We start from the raw sequence: 16,267 nt of genomic DNA, 5'->3' as shown, positions 1-16,267 counted from the left end.
AAGGGAGACACCCTATCCATTCGTTTATCCGCCGATCAGCATCTGTCATTCATTCATCTTACCAGCCCCCGGGCCGTGCGTACTCTGTATAATGTTTAGTCCGTCAGTCTATGCTTTCTTGGCGGCGGCCGTTGCGTTGTCGCCGCTTGCTTCATCGCAGAGCGTTCTGCTCCGTGGCAAGCTCTCACGTAGGTTGCTTTCCCCATACAATGAACAAGAGGCTGACAATGATCAGTCGCTACATCTCTCAATATCGGTGCAGCCTTCGAAACCGTTATACCAGGATCCAACCGCCCTGAAGCATTCCAGCTCACCGACGCCGTTCTTGCTAACCTCACTTCCCTGAATCTGGCCAACGTTACACTCTTTCGATTCGACGATGGCTCACCGCCTCAAACCCCCAAGTGCAAGGCATTCCCAGGAGAGAGTACATGGCCAACCGATGAGACATGGGTGACTTTAAACGTACTCACTGGCGGCAAGCTGATCACGCCAGTGCCCCTCGGTGCTGTATGCTACGGTGGTGACCATTACGATGCCGCCAAATGCAAGGACCTGTTGGACAAATGGGACGACTCGACCATTCAGTGAGTATTACCTACACGAGGCCCTCAAAGCCGCATATTCTAATTACTTCGCAACAGCACCTTGGACCCAACATCCATGATGTGGCCCCCTTCCAGGGCAGCACCTGCCTACCCCAGAACGCCGGGTTCGCCGGCAGGACCTGCGAACGCGGTGGCTCTCCCGTGTACGTGGTCAACGTGACCCGGGTCGCCGACGTGCAGCTCGCCGTCAACTTCGCCCGCAACACGGGCGTGCGCCTGGTCGTGCGCAACACGGGCCACGACTACGTCGGCAAGTCGACCGGCGCCGGCGCCCTCTCCATCTGGACCCACCACCTCAAGGACATCGACTTCATCCCGGCCTACAGCTCGCCCGCCTCGTCGTACACGGGGCCCGCGATCAAGATGGGGGCCGGCATCGTCGGGTACGAGCTGTACGAGGCCGCGGACAGGTTCGGCGTGAGCGCCCTGAGCGGCGAGGGCAGAGTAAGTTGAGCCAAAGGGCCACCGACTGTGTCTATACATAAATAAGAACGAACTGCTGACTGACCATCGCCACAAAAACCAGACTGTCGGTACTGCCGGTGGCTACACCGCCGGCGGCGGCCTCTCGCCCCTGACGGGCAAGTACGGCATGGCCGCGGACCAGGTCCTGAGCATCGACGTCGTGACGCCCGACGGCCGCTTCGTGACAGCGGACGAGGCGAACCACGCGGACCTGTTCTGGGCGCTGCGCGGCGGCGGCGGCGGCACCTTCGGCGTCGTGACCTCGATGACGGTGCGCGTGCACCCGCGCATGACCTTCTCGGGCCTGACCTTCATCGTGACGTCGGGCACCGACCCGAAGACCGCCGCCGTCAGCAACGAGGTCCTCTACGCCGCCCTCGAGGCGTACATGCGCCGCTTCCCGGCCTTCGCCGAGGCGGGGACGTACGCGTACGCGACGCTGCTGCCCTCGGCGGACGGCACGGGGCACACGTGGACCATGATGCCGTGGCTGATCCCGGGCATGGAGCTGGACGAGTACCGCGAGCTGGTGGCGCCGCTGCTGGCCGATTGGGCGGACCTGAACTTCCCCGTCGAGCCCGACTTCTTCACCACCGACAGCTTCCTCGAGGCCTACAATCACCACTTCCCCTCGGACCAGGTCGGCATGCCGACGGTGCGCACGGCGTCGCGCCTGATCCCGCGGGAGAACTGGGCCAACCCGAGCGTGCTCAACGACACCATCAGCACCCTGCTGGACATCGTTGCGCAGGGCTCCTCGCTCATCTTCTACTGCATCAACGGCGGGCACCCGCCGCCGGGGGCCCCGCCGAGCGCCGTGCAGCCCGCGTGGCGGAGCGCGTACATGTTCGCCATCGTGGGCACCATCTGGGACGCGGCCGCGCCCGCGGACGAGGTCGAGCGCGTCAACGTGCGCATCTCGCAGGACTGGATGGCGCGGCTGCGCGCGCTGACGCCGGGCGGCGGCACCTACCTCAACGAGGCCGACGTCATGGAGCCGCAGTACCAGGAGGCGTTTTACGGCTACGACAACTACCAGCGCCTGCTGCGCATCAAGCGCGACCTCGACCCGCGCTCCGTCTTCTGGGCCCCCACCGCCGTCGGCAGCGAGGGCTGGTACGTCAAGGACCAGAAGAGCTGGCTGACGCTGCAGACGGGCCAGCTTTGCCCCGTCGGCGCGTCGGGGGCAGCCCGCGGCGGCGTAGGGAGTCGGGTTAGAATGGGCTGAGTATTCCGCCAATTGCCACATCTAAGCTTCTTCTAGATGACTTCTACCATCAATTTCCCTAATGTTTATTAGCTTGGTATAGTCTGTGCATTGTAAACCATGAAATGCCAAATCATTAGATGGCATTCCTCTTCCAGCGTCCCTGAGGTGGCTAGTCGTGCTTTGTTTCGAGACCACCGTCTTTGAGCTTCGCGTCCCCTTTGTCTTTCCTCTACCCGAAGGCGGTGCCCCCTTATGAGAGTAGTACATTCCATGTATATATTGAACTCCGGTACCTTTGATCTTTTGCTTTCTCTCCATCAAACTGTTTGGGCAACTCCAATCTTACGATGAAGCCAACCACCACCGCGACCGCGATCCTCGCGCTCACCGCCAAGGCCGTCCTGGCCCAAGAGAACCCCAAGACCTGGTCCGACAAGTGCAAAGTCCTCCAGTTCGCCAATGCCGTATCCGAATCGGCCATGCTCAAGGTGGCCTGCGACGATGGACCTGCGTGCGTCCAACTGGACCTGAACCAATGCCTCGGAATCAAGGATAACAAGTTGGTCGGTTTGGAGAAGTAAGTTATTGGCTTTGTCCAAGTATCACGATTTGAAACGGCTCTGCGTTTCGGTGCTGACCAATGGATCCGACGTCTAGCGGCAAGTTCTCGAGTGATGTCGAGGAATGCATCATGTCGCCCCGAACCGGCATGCTGAAGTGCAAGAAAAAGGGCGGCGAAGTCCTCGCCGTCGAGACAGGTAAGTGTTGACTCTGCCGTTTCCTAATTGCCCAATCTCTGCACCCTGGCTGATATCGTGTACATAGACTCGCTGATTGAGCCTGACAATGGTGGCATCAAGTGTTTCGGGCATTCCAGCGTGCCGTGTACGTCAGAGCTCTGAGATGCACCGCCCATCCCACCATGCCGATCGGGCACCTATATCCTGAATGCAGTCGATAGTGTTCGCGAAGCAATATCACCATCGATTTCGCGGGCATCTTGAGACGGTGTATCGTTTTCCCTGGTCTATATATATATAGTCTTAATACCATCCATCTCCTCATGTCTGTAACCCATTCTATATAAAAACCGTCCAATGAACCGCGTTTCGAACCTCTACCCCTCTGTTAAAGCTGCGCCAGGTCCTTGAATTTGAAATGATAAGGTCAAGAACGCCGCGCTATATAATCTCGCATTTTCTTTTCCGCTGTGTCGCGCACCCTCCCGCCCAATTGCCCAAACCTCTCCTCATTCATCAATGAACCCCATGGACTCGGCCGTCTGCCACTCGAGGAAAATGAGGTTGAGCCACCGCTTGCCGTCCCAGTAGATGCACTTCCAGTCGCCGCTAGCCTGCAGCAGCATCATCGCCCCGCGGACGGGGCCCTTGGGCTGGAAGGTCTTGCGCGCAAAGTCCTCAAAGGCCGGGATGAGGGCCTCGGCGGCGTCGTTATTCATGCTGCCGTGGGCCGAGACGTAAAAGTCGGGCTCCTCGTCGGCGGCGAAGACGGCCTGGCACAGCACCAGCGTCCCTCCGCGCACCTCCGGGTCGGGCGCCGTCATGACCCAGTTGTGCAGCTGCCCCTCCATCTGCGACTCCGCCGTCGGCGCGAGCGGCTCGTGCACCCGCACCGCGTCCGCGCCGCCGCCCGAGAACAGGGCCAGCAGGCCCGCGCCCGTCTTCATGAACTCGGCCTTCTTCTCCGCGTACGTGGCGGGGCGGGTCACGTCCTGCACCGTCTTGATGCCCAGCTCGCAGCGCTCGTCCCAGCTCAGCGACTCGTCCGGGACGAGCAGGGCGATGGACAGGAACAGGGTGCCGTAGATATGGGCCCTGAGAATTATGGGTTTGGGGCGGCGCCATGACGGGAGTGGTGGTGATGGGTTTTATGCGGTTTTGCTACCACCCTAGTAGGTGGTATTGGCGGTTGTCGTTGCTGCTGTTGTAGTGCTGCGCTGACTGGGAATGGCCGGTGTCGGATGAGGCCAGGCCGCATGTGAAGAGATGAGGCACAGCTCCTCCAGCCCGCAGCACATATACGGCGCGACATGATGCGAGATATAGAACCAGTTTCAGCCCTCGTCACCAGCTTAATAGTGTGGTGAAAGCAGTGCGAAGAGAGGCGCCAAACATGACAACAAGAAGCGGTAATCTCTGCTGCGTGCGGCTGGACGGATAATGACGAGTTTTGCCCGGGTTCACGTTCACTGGTGATTGGCGACGCCCTCAACGTGGAGCTGAAATTGGGTTGGGCCCGTGCGTTGGGCCATCTTGCCCATCTAAGGTCCCCTGTACAAAGCCCTGTAGAGCCTGTAGCACCTCGTCGTAGCAGTGCAACCCGCTGTGTTTCCAAGGTGCTTAGCGACCAAGCCGCCTAGTCCAGCACCAATTGGAAGAAAAGGAGTCGGCGCGACAAGACAGATGAAGCATTGCTGCGAGTTTGTCAACGCCAAATCCGGTTCTGTTTTCCATGAATTCGCTCAATTGCTCAATTATTCAGGTTTATCTTGTTAAGCCTTTAGTTGAATGGTGGATGTAAATGGATTACAGGGGTGCGATATTGCTGGAGCCTGGATCGTCTGAATCGCGGGGTACAATAGTGACTTAACCCATCCTAGATTCCCAGTAGACAAACCACCCATCTAGTCTAGGCTGGTGTAGAACTGACTACTTCCCGCAACCACAAATCTTCCATCTGTATTATCCCGTCAAGGCTCAAGATGCGCATCCTAGATCTACCCAATGAGCTAATACATGGCATCCTAGTCTCCTCAATTGACGTGAGAGGCGTGAAACGCGGCCTTAGGTTGAAGCTCGTGTGTAGTATGTTCCAGCACTCCCTTCGGTACGAGAAGTATTCGCATGCAGTTTAATCACCAATTCAACATTCACGATACCGTCCCCATTACTAACGAAGGTCTACAGAGCGGTTCAATAAGAACTTCGTGCGCGCTTTGTACGCATCGCAGGCCCTCGACCACTTCTCGGCGCCGCACGTGGGCAGCTTCTGGTGGATGCGGGACGACCGCTACGGCGCCGGGAAGCTATGGCACGACTATCTCGTGTACCGAGTGACGGGGGAGACGGACCCAGGAGTGGGGCGATACGTCGAAATCCGCGAGACCGCCGAGGCGTTATTGGCCAGAACCTCTTCCTCGTCTGGTAGTGACGACCGCCGCCGCACTCTGCGCGACATCGTAGACGGGCTTTGCTGGCTGGCCCTCGAGCGCGGCACCAAATCCCCCGGCGACCGGCAGAACTGGGCGATCCATCCCCACCGCCACCGCTCAGATAGCCCTACAAGCTCTACCCTCAACCTGCTATGCGCCGCGGCCTATTTCAACGAGATCTCGGTCGCCGCCTCCCTGCTAGAGAAAGGAAGAAGTACGCCCGTGTACGAGAGGAACCTGTTCCCGCAACCCATCGAGATCGCCGCCTTCCGGGGTCACGCCGAGATGCTCGACCTCTTCCAGACCCACATCTGGGCCGTGGCGGAAGCGGCCGGCGCGCACAACGTTAGCCTGCCCGACGACGTCCACGAGGAGTGGATCGAGTGGTCGGTCGACCAGTGGCCCGGCGCCATCCAGGGCGCCCTGCTCGCAAACGACCTCGCCATGCTGCAGCGCGCCATCTTCCCCCGGCCCTGAGCGCCCACCCGCCGCCCGCGCCGTCCAACTCCAAGTCCAAGCACAGCTTCGCGGCCTTTCCGAGCATCGCCGGCCCCTGCGCCTCGGAACTGTCCAGGCTGCAGTGTTTCGCCAAGTCGCCCGTCCTCTGGGACTACATGACGCAGCTCGGCGCCGCGCCCAACCCGATCTGGGGCCGGCTGGAGACGTGGTATGCCGAGAACGGCAACCTGGCCATGCTGCAGCACTACCAAGTCCGCTTCGCCGAGGCCGAGTGGTCGGCGCGGATGGGTAGTGGTGGCAGGATGCCGCGGGGAAGTCCGGCCTACACCATGGCTCAGGATAGCAGCCCGCTGAACCACGCGTGCCAGAACGGCTACGAGGACGTGGCGGACTACCTGCTAGGGAGTACGTTGCTGCTGCTGGCGGCGACAGCGGACGCAGAGAGGACGTGCCACCGCCGCCGCCACCGCGGTCCGACCTGTACCTGGTCGCGGCGCGCGCCGGCAGCCTGCGCATCATGGCCATGCTGATCGACTCCGGGATCTTGTCAAAGGCGTTCGGGGACGGAGGCTGCTGGCCGAGGCCATGCTGGGCGAGCACTGGGCCATGGTGGAGCTGCTGGTGCGGGAGGGGTTCGTGTTTACGGACAGTCACCGGCGATTTGCCATCGACAAGGCTTCAAAATCGGGTCTGGATTCGATGGTGGACTACTTACAATCTTGGGAAACGACAGTATTATCTGATGCCCAGTAGGTAACCAACCGGGCATCCATCCAGCTTCAGCGTTACCACTATCTTTCCATGGAAACTTACTGCATCCAGCGATTGAGGCAATAGATGTAGGATATAGTGCGTGTGTTGTACTTACATGTACATCAGACCGCTAGCTTCGGCGTACAGTTGGCCTTTCATCTGCTGGCTCGTCCTCTCCTCTCTTCCTCTTCGGCGTCTTCATAATCCCTTTGTCATCGCCGCCCTCCGTCGAGACGATTCCATCGCGCTTTTCGTGGTTAGTCGACGGACCCTTGAGCCTGGCTTCAAGGTACTCGATCAGCTCCTCCAAAACTTTGGGCCTGGGATAACCATACCGCATGCGTTGTCTCATACAGTTGTTGAGAAGTAGGGAACGCTGGTGGGCCTTGTCTCCTGCCTCGCCGCTTAGCTCCATGAGCCGATGAGCAGCACGCACGCGTTCCGCAATGCCCCAGTTGAAAGTCAGCTCAGTCTCAAAACAAGTCTCCAGTATCGATCTGGGATAAGCGCCGTTTATTGCGGGTATCACGTAGTTAACGTCCGCCCCCAGCGTCTTGAGTGTCTCGAGGACCGGGTCTCCACCGTCCATTGCTGCCGCTCGTGCCAGCGGGGTGAGGCCGCCGGCATCCGTGGCATCGACCGGGACATACTTTTGCTGTATGAGTATCTCCATGAATTGGCACGCCTCCTTGGATGGCGCGAGGGTGGCCAAGAGGTGCAGGAGTGTAAACTTTACGGGACGGTTGGCGCGAGTTTCGCGCATTTCGACAGCAGCTCCATGCTGTAAAAGCAACTTGGCGATGTCGTAGTTACCAAATTGGATAGCAAGGATTAGGGGTGTCACAGCGATGTTGGCCACCCACTCTAGCAACATCCTCCAGGGTGCGAAGAGGGAGGGACGGAGTGTTTCGTAAGCAAGTTGTTGCAAACCAATTTGGTTCGAGACGGCATCGACATTTACACCGCGGTCCAGAAGGAACCGCACGGTGCTTAGATGACTGTTAAGAACCGCGAGGTGCAATGGCGTACAGAATGCGTGGTTGTAATCCGTCAAATAATCGTGGTCTTCGTATACCCACTTGCGATGTAGCTGAGTATTCCCAACATCCTTATCTGGTTGAATTTTATCAAGAAAATTGTCAATAAGATCACCAGACGTTTCCCGAGCGTCTCGAAACATATTCCAATCGATACACCCGGCATCTGGGCATACTGGTTTGCAAGCAGTGGCACAAAGCTGTTTGTCAGCAGCGTCAATCATCTGGAGAATGGAAGTATGACCACGCTCGGCCGCCCAGAAGAGGACAGACCACTCGCTGTCTGCGCAAACCGTTTCGTAGACGATAGGGCGTACGATGACGTTTAGCCATTTGCTCGCCTGGGCCAACATTGCCTGGTCTTGAACACTGTCGCAATGATGGGCGATCAGAAGGACAGTTTCCACTGGCAGGGCCTCGAACGGACACGTTGTTGGGTCTGCCAGGTCATGGTATGGTGGACTGAACGCACCGCCTTGAAGCTTGGTATCTGCTCCTTCTGTGCGTGGAGATGGAGACGTTCCAGTTTTGCGTTCCGCCATTTTTGATGCTTCCACGTAGAGATGTGATGTATCGTTCGGTGGTAATCGGCTTGTGGTAACAACAGGTGGTTGGGGTCATTGATGTAGGAAGAACTCAACGGCAGCCGGGAACTTATATACAAATCGCGACCTGTATTCGGAGATAGCCTATGATGTTTCTTCGGTACTTGAAAAGCTGGTAACGCATGTGTTGTGGGCGGAATAGAGTTCAGACTCACTCTGGAGAACGAGCATCTTATTGGGCGACACTGGAATCCACCATACCCAAAGCCTTGATCAACGCCATTACCACGCCGTATCCAATCTCCAGCTGCTCCTTGCCGATAAGAAGCGGGACGTGCAAGGATACTGCTTTTCCCTCGACGTTCATCTTCCCTGGCGTCTCCTCGGTGATGCGCACAAGTTCCGCCAGCGTCGCGTAGTAAACCAGACCACACACATAGCTCCCCACGTCATCCGTACGCCTGACCTCTGGCAGTAGGCGATGCTTTGGTCTTCCTGCTTCATCCGCATTTTTGCTCTTCTTGCCTTGACCATAATGAACACGCGCGAGTTCTTCGTGCCAAGCCTCCACCACGACAGCTAGGTCGACACTCGTAGCCAACCTCTCGCTGCTCTTGCACCCCCAGATCTTGACCCCTTCGCCATTCGCGAGCGTCCTCCGGTCCAGATCCGGCACCTCGTGGTACCCGTCCCGTCTCGCGCTCTGCTCCACGGAGTAGTACTCCTGGCCGACCGCGACGCCGATCAGGAGGACCAGGTCCACCGCGTCGATATTGTCGCGCATGAGCGCCGGAATGGTATGCAGGAGCCCGTGGTACGACGAAGGTAGTGGTACAGGGTGAGCGACAATTTCGAGGCTGCGGTGCGTGTCACCGTGGCTGGTGGGCGGGAGCGTCGACGACGGTAAGCGCTTGATATCTCGAACGCTGGGTTGGGTAGGTCCCGCGGCTGGACGTGGGAGACGCTGCCGAAGCCGGCGACCAGGATGCGGAATGTGGTCTTGTCTGTTGTCGTGGCCATCTCGTGGGGATTGCGAGAGCAAGTCTTCGTGGAAATCAAGAAGAGATCAGCTGCTAGTCAAGACCATGCTGTAGAACCTCAGTGCGTACCTAAAGTAAATAGCGCTCTCAGGCGGTAGGCACCAACCTTAAGCTCGATTTCTGAAGCTTGCAGTGCCGCCTTCGATCAGGCAGGCGCCATGCAACAGGGTCCATTCACTAGAATTGCAGTGACACCCCAACTGAACACAACGGCATCAGTTGAGAGCACCTAAATTTGTTGTTGATATGTTCTTCGATTCATACATACCTTACCTATCTTTCCTCAAACGAGGTATATACAACACATGAAACAAAAGACATCCCTATACATAAGTAGGATGAGAAACGCCGCCCCAGGATGTTGCATGGAAAATGACCCGAGAATAATATGTCGCCGTCGCGCCATTAAACATTATTTCCCAGTTAGATTCGTCCTCGAGATGTCCTGTATCCCCCCTTCCCAAAATTGCCCACCAGGAAAACAAGCCAAACCCATCATATTCATGTCCGCTGTGTCATTAGTAGTTCCCGCGCCGCCTCCTCGCCAAACACGTCCCGCACGTCCCGCACGTGCTGCCGCGCGAGCTTCCGCGGCGTGAAGTTCTCGAACGCGAGGTTCCAGATCTGCTGCGCCTCCTCGGTCGTTGTGTTGGTGGCGCTCACGATGCCGACGTGCTGCGCCATCATGGGGTACGCGCTCAGCCGCGACAGGCCGTAGTCCCACGCGAAGTCCTTGCTGAGCATGTCGCCGCGGCCGCCGCTCTTGTCGCGCGAGCGGCGCATGAAAAAGGTCGACAGCCGCGTCGCGTGCGCGCGGTTGTACACGAGCGCCTGGTTGCAGCAGCCGAACCACTCCTCGCGCACGCCCGGCAGGTTCGGCACCAGCGACGCCTTGCCCGACGCGAAGAAGAGCCAGATGCAGAGCGGCACCGCGAGCCCGCACACGATCATGATCGTCCAGCCGTCGATGTGGCGCGCGATGGAGCGCGGCAGGCACCAGCGCCGCCCCACGATCAGGAGGACGGACAGGGGGATGGCGACGGCGAGAGAGATGATGTGGGCGTTGTTCTCCTTGAAGCTGGTGCCGCCGGCCCACCCAACGCTGCGATCCTGGTTGAAGAGGCGCAGGTAGATCCAGTCGTTGACCTCGCCCGGCTTCGGGACGCCCTTGGTGGGATTCTTGCGCTCGGGCTCCTGCATCATCTCCCCGACCTTTTTCAGGTGCTTCAGCGTGCGGGCGGCCCACCCCTCGGCGAGCACGATGTCGTCCTCGAAGACGGCAATGTACGCGGCGTTGGTGGTCTGGACGCAGCGGTCGATGGCGTAGCCGTAGTCGTAGAGGCTCTTGCGCTCGAGCGAGTGCTTGTTGGTGCGGTCCGAGGCCAGCATCTCGAGTTGCTCGAGGCGCTGGTCCTTGACGAGCTCGGGCAGGGTGCTGTTGTAGGTGTAGAGCTCGTCGGCGACGTTCAGGTCGTGGAACTCGCGGTAGCTCTCGTGGGCGGCGGCGGGGTCGGGGACGTCGGCGAAGAAGACCTTGATGTGCACGGCGCTCCGCTCGGCCCGCGACATCTTGGCAAGGGCGGACCCCACGGCGGCGTCGACGTACTCTCGGCGGCCGGCGTCGGACATGTTGCGGCCCACCGTGATGAAGGTCGCGCAGATGGGGGCGTCAGTGCTCGCCTTGCCAAGGAGCGGGGTGTCGAACTTGGCGGCATCGTGGAGGTAGCTCAGGGCCTCGACCTCGCGGGTCTGGGAGTAGAAGCGATCGTAGCCGTGCTCGGTGGAGAAGAAGATCGAGAGAGGGTCCCGGTAGAAGAAGCTGAAGCCATAGAGAGTGTAGAGCGAAACGAAGGTGAAGAGCACGAGGGCGGCGCGAATGCCCGGCTTGGTGAGGGCATGCTCGAGGCCTGACGTCAGTTTGGTGGATTTGGCAAAAGCGCCAAGTTGGCGAGAGGGAAGGATCATTGCGGCTTTCATTGCCTATTAGGAAGCAAGCATGGTGCGGGAGAAGAAACCTCTCTCTCTTTCTCTCTCTCGACAGGTCAGCAATAGAAATTAGAGGATGAAATAATGACAGCAAAGTCCAAAAAGGCAAAAAGCATTAGAGACAGTCTGTGAGAAGGGGGGTGGTTGTCTTGATTTTACGAAGGCAAACACGCGGCCTGCCCGCTGGGCATGAGAATTACCTAGAACCTTAGCGGTTGGTTGGTGGGTGTGTAGTGGTGGGTGGCAGGATGGTCAGAAATGGTCATGCTGCATGGGCGCTTTCGGGTGAAATTTCCCTGATTGCTCAGCCTACCGCATTGGAGCAATCTAGACTGTCCTGCGGCCCAAATGCCCCTGCTCCCTTGCATACACGACACGATCTCAGGGGGTAGGCGAGCTAGCATCGCGCCCTCATTACGAACTACAGTTAGTTAGTAGGGGGAGACGAGGGGCTTGACTGGCTCTGGCTGGCTCTGACTGGTCCCGACAGGCCCTGGCCGGCCCTGACTAGGTTTATCGATCGGCAGCACACGCAATACACCCGTCTGAGCCTTCCTCTGAACTCAGCTGGTCCCGGTTCGGTCCCGCCCTTGTTCCTGGAAAGGGTCCTGTCATATTCTGTCATGCTCCCCACAATGGAGCCCAGCGATGGTTTTTACGGGTATCGACCTGCATGGCATGTCAATCCAAACAACACCTCACAATATTTATTCCACTCTTTTTCGTCGGGTTTCGAAGCAACTTGTGTTTTGTGTCTTCACTATCTGATTTGGCATCTATGCAGGCAACGCGGGTGTCCATGTGCTGTTGTTATCTGGCAAAAAAAGACGGTATCCTACGACAAGGGCCAATTCTCCGCCGCCCGCAGCAAAATGTGACGTATCGACTCTTTCTAGCTCAAATGCAAACTCCACTCAGATCCTCTTTCCGAACTCCGTAGTATGAGTCTACTGGTCGTTGTATTGTCAGTAGTAGCGAGCCGCACGTCGCATTTGGCGAGCAAACCACTAGTCGTCGTCGGAATCCGAGTCGTCGTCCTCTTCGGAGTCGCCCTCCTCATCTTCGTCCTCCTCCTCTTCCTCCTCGCCCTCCCGTGCTTCGAGGCCATATGCCTCGTAGTAGTCAGAGAGAGCTGCTTGGTTTGTGTCTTGTAGCCCATGGCGCCGAACTCGGTCTGGAGATTCTCGACCATGATGGGGGCGCAAGTCACAATGACATTGCTGGTGGCCGGGTCAAACACCGGCATGATGAATTGCTTGATGGCGTCCCGGATCTGATCTTCTGTCACGTTGCGAATCTTGGCCAGCAGCTTCTGGTTGAAATCGGGCTCAAGCCCACGGACAACCCCTACCACGAAATTCTGCGCGGCAGCTGCCCACAACGTCGCCTGCTCATCAGCCTGAAGCGAGATGATCTGGCTAATGGCTCCCTCAATCATGGGCTTCTCGAAAGGCACAGTCCCATCCGCCAGAGTCGAAATGGCGTCCTTGGCAGCAGTGATGGCCTTGGCGGCATTAGGCGAACGGTAAGTCTTGAAGTGGATATAGCCGCCGTCAACTTCCTTAGCAATGAACACGCCGTAAGCCAGACCGTTGCCTCGCACCGCGTTCCAGAGCGGGCCCTCCACCGTCTCGAGATACTGAATGGCCACGAGCAAAGCGGGGACCGCAGGGTCCGACCACGACGTCAACCCACGGGCCGTGCTGACCGAGAAGGATGAGTCGATCGATGTCATCGGCAGCAGCACTGCACCTACTGATCCCGGCTGGCGGCCCTCCTCGTTAAGAAGGCTGTACGGTTTGACGATCGGGGTGTTAGTGAGTGGTGCTGGCTCAAGCATCTGGGTCAAAACATCCCAAGACTTAACGGGCTGCGTGAGCTTCCCGTTCTCAATGTCGGCAATGACCAGAGCCCGGATGTTGGCGAACTGGAAAAGCGACTTCCGCAAGGCCTCGAACCAAGAAACGACAGTATCAGGTTCGTGTTCGAGGAGCTTCTTAAGTCGGCGCAAATACACAGCCTTGACGAGAGCTCGCTTAGATACCAGAAGAGATGTCGGCTCGTTATGGATTGCCATCTCAACCTCGCTAGCCATGGCTCTACCATCCCGCTTCTCGTAAGGAATGTCGGCCAGCTGCTTGCTGATGGTTGCCCTGAGCCGTGTAACGTCAAAGACACTGTCGAACATCAGTGTTTTCAGCCAGTCAATCGCCTTGGTGTAATTCTCCGGCTCTATCTGCATCTTGATGACAACGCTTTCCGTGTCTCCGTAGCGGTGGGCAAACTCGATCGAGTAGTCGATAGTGTCCTTCTCAAGCTCCATGACGACTTCCTCGAAGTCCACACGCTTCCCATCGCGGAGGATAGGCGTGTTGAAGAAGTAATCGTTAAACAAGCTAACGAGAGGCTTGTACTTGACTGGAATGTCTGTAGTGCCCACATGCAGAACAACTTGCACGAAGTTGGTCGGCACGCTCTCGAATTGAATAAACAAGGGACTTCCGGGCTCGGCGTTGTCGATGACCTTCTGGGCCGCATTATCCGCCACTCCGGCCTTGCGGGCAAGACCGGATCGCGCCGTCAAGGATTGAATGAAAGGTATGGACTCGGCCGGCGGGATAGGCCACTGTTGCAGGACGGACGCGGGAATTTCGACGTCGTTCTTCTTCTTCGCCTCCTCTACAAGGCGTTTCTTCTCTGCAAGGCCGTCGGCTCCGAGTTCCTCTTTGCGCTTTTGAATTCTTGCAGTCTCATCGTCCTTAAGCTTGTCCGCAAGCTGCTGGGATGGCTTGCCCAGAACAGAGATATGAGGTGCGTCGACTATCCACTTCTTCATGAAAGTTCGCCATTGCTCGTCTGTCCAGGCTTCGATCACATCGTGCTCTTCCAGCGTCTTCATTTCTTGTAATGTTGAGCCATCTCTGTCGCCGAAGAGGAAGTCCTGAATGATGTTGTCGGAATAGAAGTCCTCACGACTCTCCGCATAATACCTTATTTGCCGCTTTGAGCGCAAGATGCATTCCTTCATGTAGGTCATATCCAGAGGTTTCGAGGCTGTCTCCGCGAGAATCGAGTGCAGACGCTTCTCGACAAACTCCAATTTCTCAGTCGAGACTCCCGTCGGCTGGAACCAGATGACACTAGTAGGTCGGTGGTCTATGTAGTAGCTGATGGAGCTGGCCAGTTCTTCCCGCTCCACCATGATGTTCTCCAAGACCGAAACGGATGAACCGCAAAGGTATGTCAATAGACAGTCGAGTGCAGTGGAAGATATCAAGTCATTGAAAGGCGGTCCAAAGAACGCAATCACACAGTCGCCAGAGGATTCATCCTCCTCGGGGAATTCGACGGTTTCGACGACTGTTTCCTTGATAGGAGGGGCTTGCTCGGAATCAACCCAGGGTCGCTTGAACGGCGCGTTGGGAGATGGGAATTCGTCCTCAATAGTCGTCTCGAAAGTGTCAAGGGTCGACAGAAGATCGGCATGATCCACCTCACCGATGATGAGAAGACACAGGTTCTTCGATGTGTACATCTGCTGATGGAACTCTCTGATTCGTTCCGGGGTGAGAACTCGCAAGGGGTCCATCATACCACCAGTCTCATACCGAAAGCCCACGCCGGGGGGATACATCAAGGCACGTGTCTTTTTGTTCATCAGCTCCCCACTGGTGTTTTGGAGGGCCTGCATCTCAGAATAGACGACGCCGGCATCGTTTCCTTCGCCATCTATGTGATGAACCTCTGTGAGGCAAGCTTCGTCTTTGAGGGTCGGCTTGAGTAGATGCTCGAGATAGACAGGCAGTGTCTGAGCAAATCCCGCCCAGCCAGCCGTCTCAAGGGTATAAGCTGTATGATCAATCGCGGTCCACGCGTTAGTGTAACCGTAGGCTCTTGATGCCAGCTTATCCAGAAGACCCTTGTATGCATAGGTCTTTGATCCGGTGAATACAAGGTGCTCCAGGGTGTGAGGAGCTCCAGAGTCGTCAAAGATTTCAGTCGCGAGTGTGAAGTAGCCATAGACCTTGGGCCCAATGCGGTCCACGACTATAACGCGCATTCCACTCCGCTCAGATTCGTACTGGGTGATTGTGGTAGACTTTGCATAGTCAAGCCCGAAGCTTTGCAGCTTCTTGAAGCGCGGAGAGGCCATCTTGGTGCGAATGAAACGGGTAGAGAGATCCTGGGATCGCCTAGGCTGAATGTCAGTACGGTCTGGGAGCCTAATAGATGCTGTGGATTGCAATGATTTGGGTAAGTGAATATATTTATATGTTGGAAAGGAGGCCTGTGGAGTTATATGAATGCAACGGCCCTTCATGTAGGGAGACTGCACGACTCCACAGGATGGAATGATGAAAGTTGAGCAAGAAGCCGCAAAGCAGATTTTATGACGACAACGGCGAGCAGTAGTTTGCTTTCCTGAGGCAATTGGACAGAGTTGTGAGGAGGATGTATGCAGAAGGTCCAAGTTAGCCCTTATGCCATTGAATACACATGGGACTTCAACAAAGGCCATGCATACCAGATGTGAACGGGGTACCGATGCAGAACGAAGCCCAAGACCACAGCTAGAAAGCCGAATAGCAACGTTCTGAAGTATGGCAATGATCTCGTGGTCATGCTGCGATCATCGCTGCCCTGAAGAAAGTATGTTGTGAAGCAAAACTTAGGGACAGGATTGCACAGAGACAATGCGACCAAGCCTGCGACACCCAAAAGCGACACCCAAATACGATGGAGTTTGTGCGACAGTGTGTGGACCGTTCGGAAGAGGAGGTGACGTTTGTTTGGCTTGTGATAAGAAATGACTTACCGGCAGTAGCGTGGGCGCACAGCAGAAGGCCAACGAAGCCGTGATGCTGTTGCTAGAGGCCTGATCAAAGAGAAAGAAATCTTTGCAAGTTTAGACCTGACGTGTGTATGGTATGCGATACCTTCCTGGCCCTCCAAAGCAAGTGGCCTCTTGGAAGTTGGTCAGAGTCAGAGGGG

General features: G+C 57.1%; 9 protein-coding genes across 9 annotated transcripts; 4 read left to right on the top strand and 5 right to left on the bottom strand.

The window, feature by feature from the left end:
- Window positions 1-91: 91 nt before the first annotated feature.
- Window positions 92-2,301, top strand: PG997_013445 (uncharacterized protein; the record flags this gene model as incomplete). The annotated part of the gene is made up of 4 exons (XM_066817759.1): window positions 92-188; window positions 236-510; window positions 645-1,052; window positions 1,135-2,301. The coding sequence occupies 4 exons, from the start codon at window positions 92-94 to the stop codon at window positions 2,299-2,301; spliced, it is 1,947 nt and encodes a 648-aa protein (XP_066663451.1).
- Window positions 2,302-2,630: 329 nt separating this feature from the next.
- On the top strand, window positions 2,631-3,185 carry PG997_013444 (uncharacterized protein; the record flags this gene model as incomplete). Its single annotated transcript, XM_066817758.1, has 3 exons — window positions 2,631-2,860; window positions 2,941-3,041; window positions 3,109-3,185. 3 exons carry the CDS (start codon window positions 2,631-2,633, stop codon window positions 3,183-3,185), a joined length of 408 nt encoding a protein of 135 aa, XP_066663450.1.
- Window positions 3,186-3,532: 347 nt separating this feature from the next.
- PG997_013443 (uncharacterized protein) lies at window positions 3,533-4,555 on the bottom strand (the record flags this gene model as incomplete). Its single annotated transcript, XM_066817757.1, has 2 exons — window positions 3,533-4,118; window positions 4,494-4,555. The coding sequence occupies 2 exons, from the start codon at window positions 4,553-4,555 to the stop codon at window positions 3,533-3,535; spliced, it is 648 nt and encodes a 215-aa protein (XP_066663449.1).
- A 450-nt stretch (window positions 4,556-5,005) lies between these two features.
- Window positions 5,006-5,932, top strand: PG997_013442 (uncharacterized protein; the record flags this gene model as incomplete). Its single annotated transcript, XM_066817756.1, has 2 exons — window positions 5,006-5,108; window positions 5,211-5,932. 2 exons carry the CDS (start codon window positions 5,006-5,008, stop codon window positions 5,930-5,932), a joined length of 825 nt encoding a protein of 274 aa, XP_066663448.1.
- Window positions 5,933-6,069: 137 nt separating this feature from the next.
- On the top strand, window positions 6,070-6,667 carry PG997_013441 (uncharacterized protein; the record flags this gene model as incomplete). Its single annotated transcript, XM_066817755.1, has 2 exons — window positions 6,070-6,319; window positions 6,360-6,667. 2 exons carry the CDS (start codon window positions 6,070-6,072, stop codon window positions 6,665-6,667), a joined length of 558 nt encoding a protein of 185 aa, XP_066663447.1.
- A 130-nt stretch (window positions 6,668-6,797) lies between these two features.
- PG997_013440 (uncharacterized protein) lies at window positions 6,798-8,246 on the bottom strand (the record flags this gene model as incomplete). The annotated part of the gene is made up of 1 exon (XM_066817754.1): window positions 6,798-8,246. The coding sequence occupies one exon, from the start codon at window positions 8,244-8,246 to the stop codon at window positions 6,798-6,800; it is 1,449 nt and encodes a 482-aa protein (XP_066663446.1).
- Window positions 8,247-8,481: 235 nt separating this feature from the next.
- On the bottom strand, window positions 8,482-9,269 carry PG997_013439 (uncharacterized protein; the record flags this gene model as incomplete). Its single annotated transcript, XM_066817753.1, has 2 exons — window positions 8,482-9,127; window positions 9,175-9,269. 2 exons carry the CDS (start codon window positions 9,267-9,269, stop codon window positions 8,482-8,484), a joined length of 741 nt encoding a protein of 246 aa, XP_066663445.1.
- Window positions 9,270-9,790: 521 nt separating this feature from the next.
- Window positions 9,791-11,254, bottom strand: PG997_013438 (uncharacterized protein; the record flags this gene model as incomplete). The annotated part of the gene is made up of 1 exon (XM_066817752.1): window positions 9,791-11,254. The coding sequence occupies one exon, from the start codon at window positions 11,252-11,254 to the stop codon at window positions 9,791-9,793; it is 1,464 nt and encodes a 487-aa protein (XP_066663444.1).
- A 1,028-nt stretch (window positions 11,255-12,282) lies between these two features.
- On the bottom strand, window positions 12,283-15,428 carry PG997_013437 (uncharacterized protein; the record flags this gene model as incomplete). The annotated part of the gene is made up of 2 exons (XM_066817751.1): window positions 12,283-12,387; window positions 12,465-15,428. 2 exons carry the CDS (start codon window positions 15,426-15,428, stop codon window positions 12,283-12,285), a joined length of 3,069 nt encoding a protein of 1,022 aa, XP_066663443.1.
- Between the last annotated feature and the right edge of the window lie 839 nt (window positions 15,429-16,267).

This window comes from Apiospora hydei (genome assembly GCF_038363865.1).
Source record: "Apiospora hydei strain CBS 114990 chromosome Unknown utg000009l_segment0_segment0, whole genome shotgun sequence".
Lineage (NCBI taxonomy): Eukaryota > Fungi > Ascomycota > Sordariomycetes > Amphisphaeriales > Apiosporaceae > Apiospora > Apiospora hydei.
Note: the sequence above shows the minus strand (reverse complement) of the source record. Positions and strands in the feature narration are given on the sequence as shown.